We start from the raw sequence: 22,864 nt of genomic DNA on the forward strand, positions 1-22,864 counted from the left end.
CAATAAAAGACCTGCCCTACTTCAGATACTAAAGGGAGCCCTACTGACAGAGAAACAAAGAAAGGAGAAAGAGATGCAGAGAATTTTAACAGACATATATAGAACCTTACATCCCAAATCACCAGGACACTCATTTTTCTCTAGTGATCATGGATCTTTCTCCGGAATGGACCATATGCTGGGACATAAAACAAGCCTCAATAAATTAAAAAAAAAACAAAACAAAAAACAATTGAACATATTCAAAGCACAATCTCTGACCACAATGGAATACAAATAGAAGTCAATAATTTTTGAATTGTAACTCCACTGTTTACTTCCTACATAATATAAAATACACAAACTCTAATGACAAATCAGTGGTTTTGAACTCAATGTAAAATATGTAATTTTTGACAAGAACTATATAGAGGTGGGGGAATGGAGGAGTATAGGTACATAGTTTATGTGTCCTATTGAAATTAAGTTGGTATCAAAGAAAAACAAGATTGTTATGGATTTAAGAGTTTAATTTTAAGCCCCACAGTAAACACAAAGAAATTATCAGAGAATATGACCATAGAGATGAAAAGTAGAGTATGGGTTACGAGAAGTGGGGAAAGGGGCAATGGGGAGTTAAGAAATGAGTGTAGGGTTGCTGTTTGAGGTGAAGGGAAATTTCTAGTAATGGATGGTGGGAAGATGATAGCATTACAACATTCTAAATGTGATTAATCCCACTAATGGAAGGCTAGGGAGGGGATGGAATGGGAACATTTAGGCTGTATATATGTTTCCACAATTGAGGAAAAAAAAAAAAAAGTCTAAATAGATGACAGTTGAATGCCAAGGATAGCGCTGGATGGGATTGGAGGGTGGAGGACAGGAGGCTCAAAGGGACACAGTTGAGACATAAGGAAAAGGAAATATAGAATGTAAGCTTTGTATTATTGTTGAATCTCTTGTACTTCTTAGCTGCGCTTAATGGGATTGCATAAAAGAATGTTCTTGTTCATGGGAAGTACGTACGTGAATTATAGTGTATGTTCAAGGATGTGTGCAGCTAACTCTCATATGTTCAGAAGACAGAGCAATAGATGATGGATGATAGATAGGGAGAGAGGGAGGGAAAGAAATAGTGATGTGACAGCATGTTAAAGTTAGTGGATCAGGGTATCAGGGGCGGGGGTCAGGGAATGCTGGAGTTCTGTGTATGGGTTTTGTATTGTTTTTGCAACTGTTCCTATAACTTTGAAATTATTACAAAATAAAAAGTAAAAAAAAAAAGTGGTATAGAATTTGGCTATGAAAAAGGAATGAAGTTCTGATTCATGTGACAACATGGATGAACCTTGAAGACATCGTGTGGAGTAAAATGAGCCAGATACAAAAGGACAGATATTGTATGATTTCACTTATATGAAATAAATAGAATCTGCTAATTCATAGCACAGAAAGTGGACTCACATTACCAGGGGCTGGGTAGGGGAATGGGGCATTGGAGCCTGCTTAATGGAGACAGAGTTTCTGTTTGGGGTGATGGAAAAGCTTCAGTAATGGATGGTGGGGATAGTGGCACTGAATTGTTGACTTGAAGTTGAGTTCAATGGGAAATTTTAGGTTGCACATACGTTACCACAATAAATGAAAGATTATTTAAAAAAAAGTAATTAGTGGGCCATTTTCCTAGATTTCTGAGTCATGGTGGTCACAATCATCTTGAGACAGATAGGAATATAGCTTGGGTGGATTCAGCAGTCTCCCCTTCCAGCCTGCTCGCCTCTCTCTTTGCTGACAGTGGGAGGCAAGCACAGAAGGTCTTTCCTAGCTCTGTGGGTGGATAACTGAGCATCTCTGTGCCTCAGTTTTCTTTGCTGTGAAATTGGGATAATAAACTGGATTTATCTCATAGGACTGTTTGTAATAAATGAGATAGAATGAATAAACCTCTAAAAACATCCAGGGCCTGGCAGTTAGGGAAAAACCACTGACGAAAGCAGAGAGAAATCCAGTTCCCAGATGTTCCGAGTGGTAGCTGTGCGATGGTGGAGCTTGGGCTCAGGCTCGACAGTCCTCAAGGGGCATCTTGAGCTTCCCTTGGGAGCCAGCAGGAGGACCTGTGGTGTGTGCCATCCTTGGGGGAACTGAGGAGATGGCCACGCAAATACGGAACCTTGGCTGAGCAAGGCTGGAGAATAGTGGCTAGTGCCCCGAGATGCAAGGTGAGCAGTTAATTCACTACCTGCAATGAGTGCTTTAGCGCCTCGGGACTTAAATCTCTCCTGGGATTCTGGTTGAGAGGGGCTGCTAGGCCCCCGAGTAGCTGGAGACCATCACTTCATGGACCCTCAGTGGCCTGGGTTCCAGTCAGTAGTAGAGTCGACTGCAGACTGGATCCAAGTGCCTCTGGGTACAGCCAGTGTACCTCCTTCCCAAGGGGAGGTGCCTGCTCTCCCGGGGAGGAGCTGGAAGGACTCCCTTCTGCCCTCCGAGCTAGCAGCCATTGGAGCTCCTCACGGCCTCCCTCCCATCCCGCCAACCCTTGCCCGAGTCTGTGCTCCTGGCTCCCATCAGGCCTGCAGGTGGAAGTGTGACTCTGGTGTCCTGCGGGGGAAGATGAAACCTTCCCGCTGCCTTCCCAGTGCAGCCTGAGCCTTCCTCAGGAAGTAGGTTCACCACATCTTCCGGGAGCGGAGAGCGAGCAGGTTTGGCGCTGGGTTCGTGGGTGTGTGTTCTTGGAAGGGCAAATTGAATCTGGGGTCGGGGAGGCCGTTTTTCACATGCTCCCTCCATTGTCCTCAACCCTCCCAACAGATGACAGGCCCTGGTCTATGGGCAGCGAATCAGAATGCCCACCTAACTCCCTGGGAAACTCTTTTTGTTTTTCTAGGCACTCCTAGCAGGCATGAGGAATCGGGAGAACAGCTCACCTTGCCAGGGGAATGGGGAGCCGGCCAGCAGGGGCAAGAGCTCTGCGTGGCCGGGCGAGGACGAGCCCAGCGGCGACACGGGCACCCCCTCCTACAAGAAGCCTCTGTATGGCATCTCACACAAGATCATGGAAAAGAAGAACCCCCCTGCGGGGGACCTGCTCAACACGTACGAGCTCTTCGAGAAGGCAAACCCCAGCAACAGCCCCTCGCCACTGCGGCTCCTGAGTGAGCCCCAGAAACGGGACTGCGGCAGCGCCGCAGCAGCCACTGATGGCGACCCCAACATCTACTTCCTGATCCAGAAGATGTTCTACATGCTCAACACGCTCACCTCCACCATGTCCCAGCTGCACAGCAAGGTGGACCTGCTCTCCCTGGAGGTGAGCCGCATCAAGAAGCAGGTGAGCCCCACTGAGATGGTGGCCAAGTTCCAGCCGCCCCCCGAGTACCAGCTCACGGCCCCCGAGCTCAAGCAGCTCGTGGACCAGAGCCTGTCGGGCGGTGACCTGGCCTGCCGCCTGCTGGTGCAGCTCTTCCCCGAGCTCTTCAGCGACGTCGACTTCTCCCACGGCTGCAGCGCCTGCGGCTTTGCCACCAAGCGGAAGCTGGAGTCGCTGCACTTGCAGCTCATCCGCAACTACGTGGAGGTGTACTACCCCTCGGTGAAGGACACGGCTGTGTGGCAGGCCGAGTGCCTGCCCCAGCTGAATGACTTCTTCAGCCGCTTCTGGGCCCAGCGGGAAATGGAGGACAGCCAGCCTGGCAGCCAGGTCACCGGCTTCTTTGAGGCCGAGCAGGTGGACGCTGGCCACTTCCTGGACAACAAAGACCCAGAGGAGGCCCTGTCACTGGACCGGAGCAGCACCATCGCCTCAGACCACGTGGTGGACACGCAAGACCTCACCGAGTTCCTGGACGAGGCCTCCTCACCTGGCGAGTTTGCCGTCTTCCTGCTCCACCGGCTCTTCCCCGAGCTCTTCGACCACCGAAAGCTGGGCGAGCAGTACAGCTGCTACGGGGACGATGGCAAGCAGGCGCTGGACCCGCAGAGGCTGCAGATCATCCGCAACTACACGGAGATCTACTTCCCCGACATGCAGGAGGAGGACGCCTGGTTGCAGCAGTGCGCCCAGCGCATCAACGAGGAGCTCGAGGGCCTGGGGCTGGACGTGGGCAGTGAGGGCGAGCCCCCACGGGACGACTGCTACGACTCCTCCAGCCTGCCCGACGACATCTCGGTGGTCAAGGTGGAAGACAGCTTCGAGGGTGAACGGCCCGGCCGCCGCTCCAAGAAGATCTGGCTAGTGCCCATCGACTTCGACAAGCTGGAGGTCCCGCAGCCCGACTTCGAGGTGCCGGGCGCCGACTGCCTGCTTAGCAAGGAGCAGCTGCGCAGCATCTACGAGAGCAGCCTGTCCATCGGCAACTTCGCCTCCCGCCTGCTGGTGCACCTCTTCCCCGAGCTTTTCACCCACGAGAACCTGCGTAAGCAATACAACTGCAGCGGCTCCCTGGGCAAGAAGCAGCTGGACCCGTCCCGCATCAAGCTGATCCGCCACTACGTGCAGCTGCTCTACCCCCGGGCCAAAAACGACCGCGTCTGGACCCTGGAGTTCGTGGGCAAGCTGGACGAGCGCTGCCGGCGCCGGGACACCGAGCAGAGGCGCTCGTACCAGCAGCAGCGCAAGGTGCACGTGCCGGGCCCGGAGTGCCGAGACCTCGCGAGCTATGCAATCAACCCGGAGAGGTTCCGGGAGGAATTCGAGGGGCCCCCGCTGCCCCCTGAGAGAAGCAGCAAGGACTTCTGCAAGATCCCCCTGGACGAGCTGGCCGTCCCCTCGCCCGACTTCCCGGTGCCTTCGCCGTACCTGCTGTCGGACAAGGAGGTGAGGGAGATCGTGCAGCAGAGCCTCTCCGTGGGCAACTTCGCCGCCCGGCTCCTGGTCAGGCTCTTTCCCGAACTCTTCACCGCCGAGAACCTCCGGCTGCAGTACAACCACTCCGGGGCTTGCAACAAGAAGCAGCTGGACCCCACGCGCCTGAGGCTCATCCGCCACTACGTGGAGGCCGTCTACCCCGTGGAGAAGATGGAGGAGGTGTGGCACTACGAATGTATCCCTAGCATCGATGAACGGTGTCGCCGCCCCAACAGGAAAAAATGCGACATCCTGAAGAAGGCCAAGAAAGTGGAGAAGTGACGGCCGGAGGTTTGCCCGGAGGCGGGGCTGCCCCATCAGGAGCCGCCCCCTGGGACTCAGCGATCGCCTCATGCGCGGAGGCCACGGGCAGGCCCCGGGCAGCAGGGCGTGGCTTCCCCATTTGCACACCCGGACCCCCAGCAAGCCACACGCCAAGGAGCCTCGGGCTGGCTCTCCTGGGCGTGGGGCTTGCGCCCCGCGTTCCCTGGGGGCACAGCTAGACGGTGGGGAGGGCTGAGCTGGGAGGAGAGAGGGCAAAGGCGGGGGGTCCCTTCCCCTGGCTCTGTCCTCCCCATGCCCTCTTGAAATTTGAAAGGCAAATTCAGCAACTCTGGTTCCTCTTCCCACATTTTACATTTCCATTTTTATCCTTTTTTTTTTTTAATTAAAAAAAAATCCTTTTTTAAAAAAAATTTTTAAAATGATCAGGCTCCTTTGGGGCCATTTTACTTAGGAAAAAAGTCTTTTAAATATCTGAGATGAAGATGAAGTACTGTAGGATGACTTCAGATGTTAGGTTTTTTTTGTTTTTTTTTTTTAAGATGGTTTCAGATTTATGAAATTTCTGAAAGTGCCATGTTCATGCATGGTGGCTAATGGTAGCTTCAGGCTTGCCGTGGAGACGGATGTGGCTGGCCTGGTCTTTTACATCTGATTCTGGAAGAGTCAGGAGAGCCCTTGGATGGCAGGGGTGCGGGGCAGAGTAGTGTGGTCACCTCCCTAGCCGTGCCCCCCATTTCTCTCCGTTGTGGCATCAAGGACCTCGCAAGTGCGGCCAGGCCCGTTCGTCATCGCCATCGCTAGAATGTTGTGCTCACCCCCTGTAGACAAGAACACTGGACGATGATATGAATGTAGGTGGGCATGGAGACACACGCCCGCGGTGTCTTCACTTGAGCTGTGTCCTTCCACTGCCCCCCACCCCTCCATGGGTGGGTGGAGGGGCAGTCTCATTTCCTTGGAAAATATTGTATGGGGATATTTGGTTCCTTGTTATTTAAGGATGGCCCTTTTGGCTCACCAAGAGATGTTTACTTCCGTGTGTGTATTTGTATAAAATCCGGGTCCTGGGAACTGCCCGGTGACTTCATCACACCTCAGTCTTGACTCCCCAGCTCTGGGGCCCTCGTGGGGATACCTGGCATTGGAAGGACACAGGTCATCTCAAACGGGGCTCCCATGTCCCTTTCTGGAGTCCACTCAGCTTTCCCTTCTGACTCCCTAGAAGGTCCTGCTCTCTTACACCTGGCCCGTTCCTTGACCTGGGGTTGGTTGGGTCAAACTGTTCTGGCCAGCAGTGTGTTCTCAAAGAACACTGAAATTCCCCAAGAGGTTAAGTGCTTAAAAAAAAATTCTTTCATCTACCTAACGTTTGGGGGCCTAATGCCTAAGAAGGAAAGGAAACAGTCTACCCCAAACTGAATGCATCATACCAGAAACCTGGAAAATTAATTGAATCGTATAGGGTAGTCATAAAGTCCTTGTGGAGTGTTAAAAGTTTAATAACCTAATGGCTGGATAGTTTGCTACCTTAGAATGCAGAATTAATAGGAACAACCTGTAAATTTTCATTGTGTAGCTGAGAAGGACTTCCTACACCACTGTATTACACAATTTTTGCCTCTTGCACCCAGTAGTCATTTTAAAAAGCAACAGGATTCTGAGCAATGAAATGTTGTTGACATAACTTTAATGAATTTGTTTTTAAATGTTATTTACACATTTCCTGTTGAAACTGCAAATCTCTGTTACTGAGATTTAGAAACGCACAGGGATTTAACAACTGCACAGACCCACGCCCAGCTGCACGTGCACACACACATTCCTACTGAAAAACCTTAAGTGAGGTGAAGGGACCCACATGAATACCAAGTTCCACTTCTTTGTGCCTTTCAGAGAAGGAGGAACGGGAGCAGCTAGAAGTCTCCCATTTTCCCCCCATTTGGGCCTTTCTCTATGCCTTAGTCTTTCCAGCACATGCATGTACAGACATGCACGCCCTGCCCAAAGATGGCATGGGCACCCTCATCCTGCCAGACCTGCTGGTTTGGGGGAAAGGGGTGCTGTGGAATTTGTTCTGGTCTCTAGGATGTATCCAAGAGGATTCTAAGCCATGTGAAAATTGCCCTGCTTTCCAGAAGGAATGTGACCCCGCAACTTCAGAAGCACAATCACTTATTAATGATCGAGGGACAAAAATCCTATCAACTCACGTTTGGGGAAATCAGCAGGTTCTAGGAATTACATGTCTCTTTGTAACCTAGACAAAAAAAATGTTAAATTTTTTGAAACTGTATTTTGGTTGTTTCCTTAATTGCCTGTGTAGCGCCTCTTCCTCCAAAATTCCGAGGCCCTGTCAGTGAGGACAGGTGGGCACACTTTGGGAGCTGTCGGGGAGCACCTCACATTCTGGTGTGCTGTCTGCATGGGGTCCTCAGTTTCCCGTCCACGCAGTGGGGCTCCAGTAGGCATTTTGTAACATGAAGCAATAGAAGTACAAAACAAACAAAAAAATACTTATTTTTCAAAATTCACCGTGTTCCGTCAGATCTGTTCACCACCCCTTCCCCTCCCACCCACCCCCATCTAAATTCTTTGATTTCTACTTGTTTGATTTGTGGATTTTTTTCCCAAGGACTAAAGAATTAGCACAGACACATTCTGATGTTAAGTAGTTGGGCACGGTAGGTGATAGTGTTCATCAGTTTCTCTGTTAGTTCGTTTTAAAAGAATGTATGAAGATAGTCATGAATGTACTGCGTGTTCTCATCCTGCTTCGGTTCACTTTGGCTGTGTCTCCATGACAACAAGCGGTTGACAGGGAATAAAGCTGTGTCCGCCATCGGGGGCACCTGCAGGCCCCTCCCCCTCCAGCGTTGGCCTCACACCTTCCCCTCCTATTAAGTTTGGGGGGGCAGGGGCACCACGTCAGCAGCAATCACCAACTAAGGGATCTACTGAGCAGTGGATGTGTCAGCTGTTAGATGCTAGAGTCGCTGGCCTGACCTCACCACAGCATGGCCATTTGGGTTTCTCCAGAGATGGCCTTAGTTTCACCCATTCTCCCACATGTTGGCTTCTTGCCCGATTGAGGGGGTTTCTCGAGATGCCTGGTGGGTGGTCATCGGGCGCTCACTGTCTGGTTGTGTAGGTGAGAACGGGGCCAAGGGACTGTGACTGCTCTTTGGAAATACTTGCCTCATGTAGATCCAGCCTTAATGTTTTTCTGACATCCTAGTAATAGCAGACCCTGCACAAAGTGGATATCAGAGTAAATACTGTGAGGAGACGAAATAATGAGCATAGTTTTACCAAAGATAATGAAATATCACAACGTCTGCATTTTACCATTGATAAGAGTGCGTCCTTAGAAAACTGAATGTAACAAAATCCCAGGACATTTTTGGAAATTGTATGCTCTCTAGCAACTTTGTGTGAATTTTTTATACAAGCACTGTTTTATGAGTTATAAAATGTTATAAAAAAATAGCAAAACAGTGGTCTCGTGGCATCTTATTTTCTGAGGTCACAGGTCTCTGGAGACACATCTTCTTCATCTGTCTTTCCGTGCAGGCTCCTGCCGGCTCCCAGGTGAGAGCACAAATGTGCTGGGAGTCGGCAGCCGTGGGCTTCACGCTCTGGGCCTCAGGGATGCAGCTCACAGAATTTCAGTCTGGCCGTGGCTGAAGGGCTGAGAAGTCCCCAGATAAATCCATCCCCAGTGCCCGGCCTCCAGGGCTGTGTGCGTATCGCCTGCTTCCTGACCACGCGGCGGGAGGCACATCCGACCTTTTCTTACCACTTTCTGGTCTGGTGCCAGCCCCACACCTTTGCCAAGCTGGCAGGGCTCCATTTCATGTTCATCTCTTCTTTCACTTTGGATTAAATGGGACTTAATTCCTCAAGTTAGTGTATTATAACTGATGACAAAAGGACGTATGTTTTTTTCTCACCTCTTTGACTACTATAAATTAATTGTTAAGTAACATTGCATAGTAAAAATAATGTCTCAAGCCATCAGAGACATTTTGCAGGGCCAGGGGACACAAGATCTAAAGCAAGCAATGGCTTGTGATTATCAGAACACTTGTCCTACAGTGCGTGTGTGTTGATTTCAGATTCGATGGCCCTGACACAGGAGCTGTACCACCGACACGGCTGTGCTGTGAGCCTTGTCACAGGCTAGGGGCTGGAGCTCCAAATGCTAAATCCACTGGCAAATTTAAGCATTTTCTTGAAGAAAGGTTGTTTTAAGTCCCTTGTGGCTGCAGATTTATTTTCTAACAAAAAAGATTCACAGGGTATTTCGATTTATGAAGACTTATCGTAAAATCCACTTCTCAGAGCTAAAAAAAACAAAAGTCACTGGAGTGGTGAGATACAACCAGCTCTTTACGTAAAAGGGGCCCCCGGGCAATAGAAGCCCCCTGGCCTGCGTGGGAGAGCTGTGCACGCTGTGAGGACACCTCCTCTTGATTGAGTTTATGCTGGGCTCTGGGCACTGTGTGCTAAGAACTGTGCCTGGGTGAGTTCCTTGAATCCTCTCAAAAGCCCTCTGAGGTAAGTCCCATAATTAAGCCCCAACAGTCAAGCAAAGCACTTACGTAATTGCTCAGGGACACGCAGCAAATGGCAGGTGTGCTGTTTCGGTTCATTCTCATGAAACTTAGCGTCTTGGGCACTGTTGTCCTCTCCTTTGTTGGGAGGAAGCAGAGAGAGGTAGGTTTCTTGCCCAAGTTCACACAATTGGCATATGGTGGTGCCTAGATTTGAGCCCAAGTTGTCTCTTTCCACCACTCCACACCATATCAAGAGCTAAACTCCCTGAGCTACGAAATAGAGGATTCAGTTCTGTTTCCCCAGAGAAAGAGAACCAACAGGATATGTATGTGTGTGTGTGTACATACACACACACACACATGCATTTAAAGAGGTTCATTTTAAGGAATTGGCTCATGTGATTATGGGGCCTGACAAGTTTGTCATCCGCAGGGGAGGCCAGCAGGCTGAAAACTCAGAGAGGAGCTGTTGTCTTAAGGCAGAATTGCTTCTTCCTCTGAAAATATCAGTTCTTTGCTCTAAAGTCCTTGTTCAACTGATGAGATGAGGCCCACCAAAATTACTGAGGGTAACCTTAGAGTCAGCTAATGGTAAGTGCTAATCACACGTACAAAACACCTCCACAGCAACACCAAGGCCCGTATTGGACCAAACAGCTGGTCACCATGACCTAGCCAAGTTGACACCAAAAATTAACCATCACAAGATCTGATACAACTGCCAGCCAGGGGGGTCCTCTAGCTCCTGCATCTTTTAAGCCCCCATTTGTCTGATCTTAGGTACAGGGGTGCTGAATTTTAGAACTGTGCTGCATGAACTGGTTGCAGCACTCCTGTACAGATATGTTCTGATAACAGTGAGTAAAGATTTGGAGATTGTGCAAATCATTGGATCAGGTCCCCTGAAAGCAAAGCCTGAGACTGGGATTCTTGTGCAAGTGATTTATTGAAGGTGAACTGTCAGAAGAAGGGACACGTGGTAGCAGGAGGGGGAAGGTAGTGAGCAGGAGACAGGTTCCTGCTGGAGTCTAGCTTCACTTCTAGCTCAGGCACCTGAACTGCACAGCAGAACCAGGTTGAAGCCCAGGGGCTATTTGGTCATTTGTCCAAGGTCTGCCCTGGGTGGGTAGGGGGTGGAGGTGGCCAGGAGAGAGCCTCCTTGGCAAGGCCAAGGGCAATGCTGCAGAGAAGGGTCAGTGCACAGCAGCCAGGGGATCTGGGCAGAACTCCACCAGCATCCACTGCAGCAACATCAGAATCACCTGGAGGCTAGTGAAAACACAGATTGCTGAGCCCCATCCCCTATGGATTCTGATTCTGTAGGTTGGGGTGTGTTCTGGTTTGCTAATGCTGATCTTAATGCAAAATACCAGAAATGCATTGGATTTTATAAAGGTAGTTTATTTGGTTACAAAGTTGCAATCTGAAGGCCGTAAAAATGTCCAAACGAAGGGATCAACACAAGTGTACCTTCACCAAAGGAAGGCCGATGGCATCCATAAACCTGTGTTAGCTGGGAAGGCACGCGGCTGGCATCTACTGATCCCAGGTTGTGTTCCAGCTCCACTCTCAGTTCCTGTGCGTTCTTCAAAGTGTCTCTCTTGGCTGCAGCAACTTGTTCTGTCTGTGAACACTTTTATAGGACTCCAGTGATTCAATTAAGACCTACCCTGAATGGATGGGGTAACACTGCCATGGAAATTATCCAATCAAAGGTCTTACCCACAGTTGATTGAGTCACATCTCCATGGAAACAATCAAAGACTTCCAACCTAATCAACACTAATACTTCTGGCCCCACAGGATTACGTCAAAGAACTTGGCGTTTTCAGGGACACAATACATCCAAACCAGCACAGGGTGGGGCCTAAGAAGTTGCATTTCTACAAGTTCCCAGGTGATGTTAATATTGCTGGACCAGAGACCACACTGAAAACCACTGCACTAAAATAACATCACAAAATGTGCCATGTTTATTACAGACACTGAAGGGTCTGCATTTTCCTGATTATTAGAAATACATCTGAGCTGAAATAAATGGTTTCCCATAGGATTCAAATAAAACTGACTGCTTCCTAACCGTGGCTTTTAAGCCAGTGGGAAGAAGCATGTTTATAAATGCACAAGGGCTTATAGACACTGGCCACACCGGACGGCGTTTTCCGGAGCATCTCTTCAGGGGAGGGTCATCCAAGGACTGAATTTTAAGGAGTAAGAATACATTTGTTCCTCCGAATAGAGTCTCTGTATCCCGGATGCTGAGAGCGTGTAATGCCACCACGCCTCCTTCCAGGAGCTCCCGTAGCCTGACAGCTGGGTACTCAGAAGTGACTGCAGGTCCTTAAGTTAGGGGGAGTTCTGCTTTTAATAAAGTGTCCCTTTACTGAGTGCCTGTAATGGATCAGGGACTTGGGACTTGACATACGTTATTTCATTTAATCCGCCTGGAAGCCTATAGGGTAGATATGCCCCCATTTTACAGATGGGGAACGTGATGCTTCTAGGGGTTAAGGAATTGGCCAAGATCCTATAGCTGGCACTGCCAGGGGCCTCTAGCGGTGGCCATGGTGACGGAAAAGATGCACTCTTGGTTTCTGTTTTACCCCTTGTGTAGCTGTGCAAGGTAAGTCAGTTTCTCTGCCTCTCTTTGTCTAGTCCTCTGTGATTTAACTTGGGAGTCTGCTGTCTGTCTGCAGCCTCTGAATGTCTAGATCTACCTCTGTGAGAGAGGGTTTGACTCGGGAAAGCTTTTTCACCACAGGAAATAGCACAAGCAGTACAGTAAGAATCATCTGTGCCCCTAAAAGGGGTTTATTCATTCAGCACATATATTTGGATTGCCTGCTATCTACTGGGCATGACTCCATATTTCTTACAAGTTCCTACCTCATCAGTTGGTAGTTAAGAGTCCTCATTTGAGGTTGGAGAGACTCTGGTGGTAAACAGAACAAAACCTAACAGTTCTTGCCTGTAACTGATTTTCAAGAAGCATGTGTGTAGTTATGAGCTTGGAACCTGGCTCCCCCCCTCAGTGCAGGCAGAGGAGGCCCTTGCAGGTGGGGGTGGGCTGGGCTCTGCTCTGGGGCACACCTGCCTGGCAGACTGCAATTTTCTGATGCTCTGACTTCTCATGAGATTGAAACCCAGTTGCTAAGTAAGGCCTGAATGCCGACTGCAGGATTCAGTAATCCTGGTCTCCCTAGTGCGGAGTTTGTGCTGTTTCTGATACAAGATATTAAATGTAAGTCTCTCCCTTGGCTTTGACAAGCTGAAATGTTAGCCCAGGCACAGTTCCGGGTATTAAGAGGCATAAACTGCAGCACATGTAAGGAGCCATGGTGATGGGGGTCTTCTTTATTAATACTGATTGCCTTGCTTGAATCCAAAGAGCTGATAGCATCATTTCAGCTTCCCCTTTGATTTACCTGTCTTAGAAACAAGAGTTAAGGGATTTCTCACATAATCCTAAAGAAAATTCTCTGTGCCTTATGTGGGGAAGTGTCTAAAAGTGATCCCTCTGAGTGGGGCTCTAGGTTTGGGTATCACCAGCCCTGACCCCTAAAGAGAATTGGCCAGTTTAGACACCCACTGTTCTGCTGTGGGGAAGGGCCCTCCTGCTTTAAGGCTAAGCCCCAGAATGGAAGGACACCAGTGCAGCTGACATCTCTACAGAAGAAGCAAGAAGTGCATCACGATCCATGTACTCAGGACCTTGAAAAAGAATAGACTCTCACCATGCTGTTTCTAATGTACCTGTTTTATTAAACAATAATGATGAACAAAAATCTTAAAACCAAAAGGGCCGACAAATATGTCTTCGAGAGGGAAAGCAAAGAAGTGGTCTTGGACAGCCACATCCAATTTCAGAGAAATTCCAAGCAATGGATTAGGTGTGGTAGCAGATGCAAACAGGCTGAAGCAGTGGACTGTGGGGGCTTGCATGTATAAGAAAGGAGAACTTAGGAGGGATGCATGTTAAAATCACTAGTATCTCTTTACACCCATATTAGACTGGTAAAAATTAGTAACTGGATAATACCAAAGACAGGATGAGGTCATAGGTCTACGGTCACTTCTGTGTGTGGCTGGTGGGAGGGCAGACTGGTACAGCCATCCTGGAGAGCAAGCAGATAATGTTACGGTGGGGAGGGGACTTGGATGCAGTTTGGGAAAGTGTCACTGGGAGAGTGGGTTGATAAAATGTGGTGGGTGCACTTCGGTATTTATGATACAAGAGTGAGAAGAAGCAATGGATTAGATGTACCTAGAGTGACATGGATGGGGCTTAAAAACAGTTAAGAGTGAAAAATAATATGCAGAATGAAATTTATAACAGTGCCATTTAGGAAATTTAAAATGTGTACACAGAACAGCAAACACATATTTGACAAGAATGCAGACCAAAAGACAAACATTAAACACCTTAGAATGGTTGGCTAAGGTAGGGGAGGCAGACATGGGGAAATAAGAACATGAAAGGAATTAAAAATAACCGGAAAGAACTTTAGTGCTAGGGCATTTACTAATGGGAAAACTCTTGGGGCTGTGTGACCCCATGCCACCCAGTGGTGTGGTGGTAAATATTCAACAACTGTTTCTCCAAGGGAAAAAAACAAATTGTGATTTGTAGTGTTTGCTGATTTCTAAGGTATAAACACTCCCACCATGGCTGATTTCAAGCTACCACCATGACTCACTGAAAGCAAAGTTTGAAAGATGCACATGTTCTGCTCTCCTGAGCCTGCTTGACAGAGTTTATACTTTCCTTCACTATTCCCCTGAAATCTTCCTGAGTTCCTGGTTGATAAGTCTCAGACAGTAACTTTTTTTTTAATGCAATTTTATTGAGATATATTCACACACCATACAAACATCCAAAGTATACAATCACCAGCTCACGATATCATTACATAGTTGTGCATACATCTCAATGATCAATTTAAAACATTTTCATTACTCCAGCAAAGAAATAAAAAAGAAAACCCAAATCCTCCCATATCCCTTACCCTGCCCCCCCCAATTATTGATCCATAGTATTGGTGTAGTACATTTGTTACTGTTGATGAAAAAATATTAAACTATTACTGTTAGCTATAGTCCATAGTTTGCAATAGGTACATTTTCCCTCATATACCCCACCATTATTTTTTTAATTCAATTTTATTGATATATATTCACATACCATGCAGTCAAACTAAACGTACATTCAATTGTTCACAGTACCATTCATTATACAGTTGTGTGTTCATCACCAACTTAATTTTTGAACATTTTCATTACCACACACACAAAAATAATAAGAATAAAAATTAAAGTGAAAAAGAACAATTCAAGTAAAAAAGAACACTGGGTGTTTTTTTTGTTTTTTTTTCCTTCTCATTTTTCCATCATCCATCCATACACTGAATAAAGGGGAGTGTGGTCCACATGGCTTTCCCAGTCACATTGTCACCCCTCATAAGCTACATGTTTATACAGTCGTCTTCAAGATTCAAGGGTTCTGGGTTGTAGTTTGATAGTTTCAGGTATCCACCACCAGCTACCCCAATTCATTAGAACCTAAAAAGGGTTGTCTATATTGTGCATAAGAGTGCCCACCAGAGTGACCTCTCGGTTCCTTTTGGAATCTCTCTGCCACTGAAGCTCATTTCATTTCCTTTCACATCCCCCTTTTGGTCAAGAAGATGTTCTCCATCCCATGATGCCAGGTCTACATTCCTCCCTGGGAGTCATATTCCACGTTGCCAGGGAGATTCACTCCCCTGGGTGTCTGATCCCACGTAGTGGGGAGGGCAGTGATTTCACCTGCCAAGTTGGCTTAGCTAAAGAGAGAGAGAGGGCCACATCTGAGCAACAAGGAGGCATTTGGGAGGAGGCTCATAGACACAATTATAGCCTTTCTTTTGCAGCAACAGTCTTGCGAAGGGCAAGTCGGATAGTAACTTTTTGAAAACCAGAGCATATTACTATATCAAGATAAGGCAGAACTTTAGTAGGACGTCACTTCACTTGCCTGCTGCACATTGAGAAGTCTCATGAAACACACACCTCCTCAACTGAAATCTTTCTTCTAGTTTCTTGGAAAATGGTAGTTGTGTTCTATCTCCTCAACTTATTATTGTTCAAAGAAACAATAACTTAAGAATTATCCCCCAAATGTCTCTTTCCCCCAAAAAATACTAGAAGGAAAATGAATCTATTGCTTAGCTGTCTGTGTTATTTTCCAGGAAAGATAGTAAATGCTGCTTAGCAGGGAAATGCAATTAGCATCATTTCCTAGAGGAGAGCTATTTATTTGAAAGTATTACCATTAACTGGTAAAAGGGCTGAATAGGCCCCTTCCAAGATAGTCATAACTTTAAATTGTTCATCCTTTTAAAACTGCAAAGATAAAACCAGAAGCTTTTTCAGACTAGAAGCAAAAACTACAATAAAAACATGCGGGGACTGAGCTTGTACCTCGGCTTGCCAGGCCTGGGCCAGGGGACCTGATATCACCCCCTGGGGAGGGTAGTAGGTACGGGCGTGAGTGCCCTCTGCAGCCCCCCCGAGCCTGAGGAGCGAGGTCAAGGCAGCTCCCTTTTCCTCACCCAAAATGCCACTGGCAGGGGAGGCTTGCCGGAGGAAACCGCCTTTCTCCCAACTGCCCTTTCCCCACTTCCTTATCTTACCCACTCACTCCCTGGTGCCAAGGCCACTCCTGCCACCGCCAGCGCGCATGCACCGTGGCCAGAACAACCCCCGCCCCGCTGCAACGGCTCCTGCGTTCTCTCAGAACCAATCCTAGCCCCTATCCCTTCAGTATTGCCATTTTAGGCTACTTCACCTCCTTTCCAGCCCTGCCCCTCTTACCAGCCTATATAACCTGTAATCACCCCTGAATAAATCTCTTTGGCGCATACTCCTACTGGATGAAGAGTGTTTTTGTCCTTATCGCCGCCCTCCACACCTTGCACGCCTCTCGCCGAGGACCCTGGCCACGTCCTCCGCCTCGCCCTCGCCTCCGGGAAAGAGCCCCCGCCGCCGGTACCCTTTAAGCAGCCCCGAGAGCTGAGGGCTCGGCTACCGGCCGCCACTCCCCCTAGAAGCAGTAACCCCGACCGCAACTGGTGCCCCGTGTGAGGAACGTCTCCACACAACAGTTTGGCAGGTCGCCCGCTCGCCCGGACGCCTCTCCAGCCTCCCATTTCCTCGCCTGCAAGGTAAGGGCCGCCTCTCCCTCGCCGCTTCCGGAGCCGTGTGAGGTTCCTTGCTCCGAAGCCGCTCCTCCCTTCCCCCACGCTCTCTTCATCCAGTAGGAACTCTTCCCTTCCCCCACGCTCTCTTCGTCCTCTTGTATGCGCACTTCTATGACCCCCGTTCCTCCTAACACTTTCCCTCTTCCCCTCCATTACTTTGCTGTAGTTCTTTGTATCTTTATTTCCTCATTTGGTGCCGTGTGCCTCTTTGCAACTGCCCCCCCTGACTGCTCCCGTTGTCAAAGGGCACTGCTTTCTGCTCTCGCCGTCTCCTTCGGCCTTGCAGCCACAGTTTATCTCATTCTCTCTGCTCGGTAAACAACTCCTCCTCCTCCTCCCCGCCAGCCGGGCCGGCCCGGCTCGGGAACAACTCCCCCTCCTCTCCCCTCAGCTATGGGTAATCGTATATCTACATGTCAGGCACCTCAAGTTCGTGCTCTAGCGGGTCTCCTAGACACGCATCGCTGTAAAGTGTCTGTCCGGCAGCTGCAGATATACTGGGATCTCCTGCTGCCCTTTAACCCATGGCTCACCACTTGCCATCTTTGGGACCCTGTTACTTATGATCGCCTTATTAATCGAGTCACTAACGCCATGGAACATGAGAGCAAGCGCTTCCCTCCCGGCTTGCTCCCCACCTTGATAACCATCCGCTCCTGCCTTCAAGGCTCCCTCCCCCCTGATCGAGGCCCCGTTAAATCCAAGGAGGCCGTATCAACCCAGCCAACAGACTCAGATAGCGATACTAATTCAAATCATGACTCGGACACGGAGTCCTTAGTCGAGCAGATTAACAACGCGCTCGAGGTGACTCCCAAAAAGCAAAATAACACTGCGCCACGCCAAGATGGCGAACTTCCTCCTTCTTCTTCCATCGAGGGGAGGAAATGCTCCGGCGATGACGTCAGCCCTAAGCTGGGCCGGAAACCGCATACGCTTTACCCCGCCCTTCCACAGGGCGGAGCTAGTCCACCATCGTATGCCTTGGGCCCCACCCTTTCACAGGGCGGGGCTGGTCCGCCATCTTGTGTCTTAGCCACGCCTACTGCGCCGCCATCTTGCGACGCTTGGGGCCTCCCACTCCCGCCTCTCCCTCCGGCGAGCTCCCCCTCGGAGCCGCTACCGGCAGCTGCCGCCGTTCCTCCCACCCTGCCAACTAACAACCCCTGGCTGCCTTCTGCACCTCAAGGCAACCCTTGGGGCAACGCTCCCCCTACCCCCACTCCCGCGCCAAGCCCCCTGCAAGTGTGTCCTCCTTTCTCTCGTGCTTTTCGCTGTTTTCCTCTTAACCTTGCCCCCACCCCACAGAGGCCGCATGACTGGTATCCCATTGACTTAGATACTATCAAGCAGCTTCGCAAGGCCGTCAAGGAGGACGGGTTAGGTAGCCCATATGCTTCCCAAATACTGCAGGATCTCGCCATGAACTATTGCCTCCCCCAAGACTGGGCCTCGCTTGCCTGTTCAATTTTTAACCCCGGTCAGTTTGTTGACTGGCGTGCTCACTTCCAGGCAGAAGCAGCTAAGCAAAGTGAGCAAGATGCAGCCATTGGAGTCTATCATCCCCCCGAAGCCTATTTAGGCACTGAAGCGTTTCTAGTGCGTCTGCTTATATTAATGTCCCTGCCACCTTCTAGACTGTCCTCAGAGGCATCGCCTTACGCGCGTTTGCCAATTGCTCTACCTGTTAGCCTAATAAATTCACCAAGCTCTTCCAGGAGCCGAGTAAGCCTTTCGCCACCTTTGTCTCCAGAGTCGAAAAAACCTGCGCTCAAAAGGTAAGTGATCCCCAGGCCCAATATTACATGTGCCCATCCTCAAATCCTGGAAAATCATGCTGTAATTCCCCCAATAAGTATTACTGCCCGTACTGGGGGTGTGAAACATTAGCCACTGGCTGGAAACCTTCTGTCCCTGACAAATTTCTAAACCTCGCAGTAATCCCGTATACTTGCCAAAATTCAGGCTATCACTATTTCAACAGGTACCTTTGTCCTAAAAGATTAATGCTCACCATACAAAACCCTGCCGATACGTCTTGGCTCCTAGGTAAAACTTGGGGCTTCCGAATTTGGCTATCGGGGTTCGATCGGGGAACCCTTATAATCATAAGAAAGGAGGCTTTAAACCAACCAAAGAAAAATACTGTTATAAAAAAGCCCTTTAACATTGGTCCCAATAAAGTCATTAACCCCCTTTTTCCACAGCCCTCCAGCCGCACTTCAAGTACAAGCAGCGCATCCGGAGGCCGCACCTCAGCTACAAACAGCGCATCGCCAACCCCACCACCCCAGCTTCCTCTGCCCCCTTCTCGTTATTCCTCTCCCCTCCTCAGCCTCATCCAAGCCGCCTTTGCCTCAGTGAACTCCTCCAACCCCAATTTTACCTCCTCCTGCTGGCTCTGCCTCTCCACCTCTTCCTCACTGTACGAGCCCGTTGCCTCCAACCTCTCCTTTTCAGAAAGCACAGAAGACAGCCCCTCGGAATGCAATTGAAATACCTCTGCCGTCCCCCTGACCTTTCATTCAGTCTCCTATACGGGAAAGTGCGTCCGCCCTCGCTCCAGTAACTCTCCCGACCTCACTGCCTGTGCCAGCTACTCATTTCCCAGCAGCTCGGCAAAATTTCTCATTCCTCATAACTCCTCCCAATGGCTCTGCTCCTCTACAGGACTTACCCCCTGTCTCAGCACGAATATCATCAGCGAATATAAAGAAACTTGCCTCCTAATTGTCCTTATCCCTAGGGTCTTATACCACAGCGAAGAAGACTTCTTCCTCCGTCTGGAAAGAACTGCAGCTCCTACCCCACTGCAAAAGCGAGAGCCCATCACCGTCCTTACAATTGCCTCCCTCCTAGGTCTTGCCGGCGCTGGCACCGGAATCGCTGCACTAGCCAGTCAAGGCTCCGCCCTAACTCACCTCAGGGCAGCTGTTGACGAGGACATTCGTCACCTACAAAACGCTATTTACCATCTAAAAAATTCTGTCAATTCCCTCTCTGAAGTCGTGCTCCAAAACCGCCGAGGTCTTGACCTTCTCCTCCTCAAAGAAGGAGGCCTCTGCGCCGCCCTAGGAGAAGAGTGCTGTGTATATGCCAATTCCACAGGTCTCGTCGAGGACAGCCTGAAAAGGGTCCGAGAGGGACTGGAAAAGCGTAAAAGAGATCGTGAAGCCACCAATTATTGGTCCAGTTTTTTCACTCCCATCCTCCCATACATCCTTCCTTTTCTTGGCCCCCTATTAATAATTATTCTAGCTCTCATCTTAGGACCCTGCCTCATCCGCAAAATTGTCCAGCTTGTAAGGAAACAAACAGATGCCATTTTTTCCTCGTTCGTGCAAATCCAGTATCAGCGACTCGCCACCTCTGACGCCCCCCACTCCAAGATGACAGCCAACCCTCCGCAACCTCAATGCCACCGGTCAACCCGCCGACCGCGAGGCCCTTCTCAATCACCTGAACATCGCTCTCGCCTCGAGTTCCAGCTTCTCGGAACCCCTGAACTTTAAACCCCTCACCTTCGCCCAGCCTGCTGCAGCGAAGCCATTGTCAAGCGCCCAGGCACCACACCTACACTGAACTCCAGCCTCACCAAGCCACCGTCAACCCCTTTTTCCCTTCCCTGACCTCCCCCTTCCCTCACCCTTAGCGGGCCTCTCCGGTAAAGCCTCTTCCTCTAATTAGAAAAGAAAGGGGAATTGCGGGGACTGAGCTTGTACCTCGGCTTGCCAGGCCTGGGCCAGGGGACCTGATATCACCCCCTGGGGAGGGTAGTAGGTACGGGCGTGAGTGCCCTCTGCAGCCCCCCCGAGCCTGAGGAGCGAGGTCAAGGCAGCTCCCTTTTCCTCACCCAAAATGCCACTGGCAGGGGAGGCTTGCCGGAGGAAACCGCCTTTCTCCCAACTGCCCTTTCCCCACTTCCTTATCTTACCCACTCACTCCCTGGTGCCAAGGCCACTCCTGCCACCGCCAGCGCGCATGCACCGTGGCCAGAACAACCCCCGCCCCGCTGCAACGGCTCCTGCGTTCTCTCAGAACCAATCCTAGCCCCTATCCCTTCAGTATTGCCATTTTAGGCTACTTCACCTCCTTTCCAGCCCTGCCCCTCTTACCAGCCTATATAACCTGTAATCACCCCTGAATAAATCTCTTTGGCGCATACTCCTACTGGATGAAGAGTGTTTTTGTCCTTATCGCCGCCCTCCACACCTTGCACGCCTCTCGCCGAGGACCCTGGCCACGTCCTCCGCCTCGCCCTCGCCTCCGGGAAAGAGCCCCCGCCGCCGGTACCCTTTAAGCAGCCCCGAGAGCTGAGGGCTCGGCTACCGGCCGCCACTCCCCCTAGAAGCAGTAACCCCGACCGCAAAAACAGACAACTCTTCCTCGTCATCCCTACAGAACATGGTTTCTCAACCTCAGCACTACTGGTATTTTGGATAAGATAATTCTTTGTTGTGGGGGCTGTCCTGTGCACTGGAGGTGTTTGGCAGCATTCCATGCCTCTACCCATGAGATGTCCATAGTACTAGTTGTCCCTTCAGTTGTGACAACCAAAAGTGTTTCCACACATTGCCAAATGTCCCCAGGGGGACAAAGTCTCCCCCAGTTGAGAACCACTGCATTAGAACATGTCCAGGTCTCTTCTTTAATCTTTTCTTCATCATGTTAGTCACATTTTTACTCAGGAGACCTTGCCAGGGCAGCTGTCATTTGGGCCATGTAGTGAGTGAGTTGCAAGAGTTCCATAAAGCTGGTATGAATTGCCTTTATGGTTCTGCTATCATTTCAAAATTTCAAGTCCCTTGTGCTACAGCCAACTGTGAGAGAGAGCTTTTTTTAAAAAAAAAAAACCTGAAACCTTCATGTATTAGTTTCCTATGGCTGCTGTAACAAATGATCACAAACTTGTTGGCTTAAAACAGCACAATCCTATTATCTTAAAGTCTGTAAGAAGTCAGATATGAGTCTCACTGGTCTAAAATCGAGGTGTCAACACAGCTGCCTTCCCCTCTGGAGGCTCTAGGGTAGAAGCCCTTTCCTGGCTGTGCCGGTTTGAATGTATTATGTCCCCCAGAAAAAGCCATATTCTTTGGTGCAATCTTGTGGGGCAGACAGAATAGTGGGGATTAAGTTGGAATGTTTGGATTAGGTTGTTTGCATGGAGATGTGCCCCACCCAGCTGTGGGAGGTGACTCTGGTGGGATACTCCCATGGAGGTGTGGCCCCACCCATTTGGGGTGGGCCTTGATCAGTGGAGCCATATAAAACATGCTGACTCAAAGAGACTGGACGGAGTGCAGCTGTGAGTGACGTTTTGAAGAAGAGCAAGCTTGCTAGAGAGGAATGTCCTGGGAGAAAGCCATTTTGAAACCAGAACTTTGAAGCAGACGCCAGCCACGTGCCTTCCCAGCTAACAGAGGTTTTCCAGATGCCATTTGCCATCCTCCAGTGAAGGTACCTGATTACTGATGTGTTACCTTGGATACTTTATGGCCTTAAGACTGTAACTGTATAGCCAAATAAACCCCCTTTTTATAAAAGCCAGTCCATCTCTGGTGTTTTGCATTCTGCAGCATTAGCAAACTAGAACACTGGCCTTTTCCAGCTTTTAGAGGCCACTGGCATTCCTTGGTTCATGGCCCCTTCCTTGTCTTCAAAACTAGCCATATAGCATCTCTCTGGCCATTCTCCCATCACCAGTCACACCTTTCTCTGCCTCTCTCCTTCTGCCTCTGTCTTCTATTTTTATGGTCCCTTGTGATTCCATTGAGCCCACTTGGATAAAGAGACCAACTTCCACTGTTATCACATGCCTTTTTCTTACTTTAGTTTTTAAAAAGAGATGAGTTTGGAATGGGTCAAACCCTGCTGAGCAGCTACATTGAAGTACTAGTCAGTAATGGAGCTTCAAAAAGCCTTTCAGATGGCCCTCTTGCTTTCTGGCTACCATCAAC

General features: G+C 49.4%; 1 protein-coding gene across 2 annotated transcripts in view; it reads left to right on the forward strand.

Moving 5' to 3' along the window:
- BEND3 (BEN domain containing 3) overlaps positions 1-5,479 on the forward strand; it is a 39,009-nt gene extending 33,530 nt beyond the window's left edge. For both annotated transcript variants that reach the window (XM_037843373.1, XM_037843374.1), the window contains one exon: positions 2,870-5,479. In XM_037843373.1, the coding sequence (XP_037699301.1) occupies positions 2,870-5,110 (2,241 nt within the window). In that variant the 3' untranslated portion in view covers positions 5,111-5,479. The remainder of the gene's footprint in view (positions 1-2,869) is intronic.
- The last annotated feature ends 17,385 nt before the right edge of the window (positions 5,480-22,864 follow it).

This window comes from Choloepus didactylus, chromosome 7 (genome assembly GCF_015220235.1).
Source record: "Choloepus didactylus isolate mChoDid1 chromosome 7, mChoDid1.pri, whole genome shotgun sequence".
Lineage (NCBI taxonomy): Eukaryota > Metazoa > Chordata > Mammalia > Pilosa > Megalonychidae > Choloepus > Choloepus didactylus.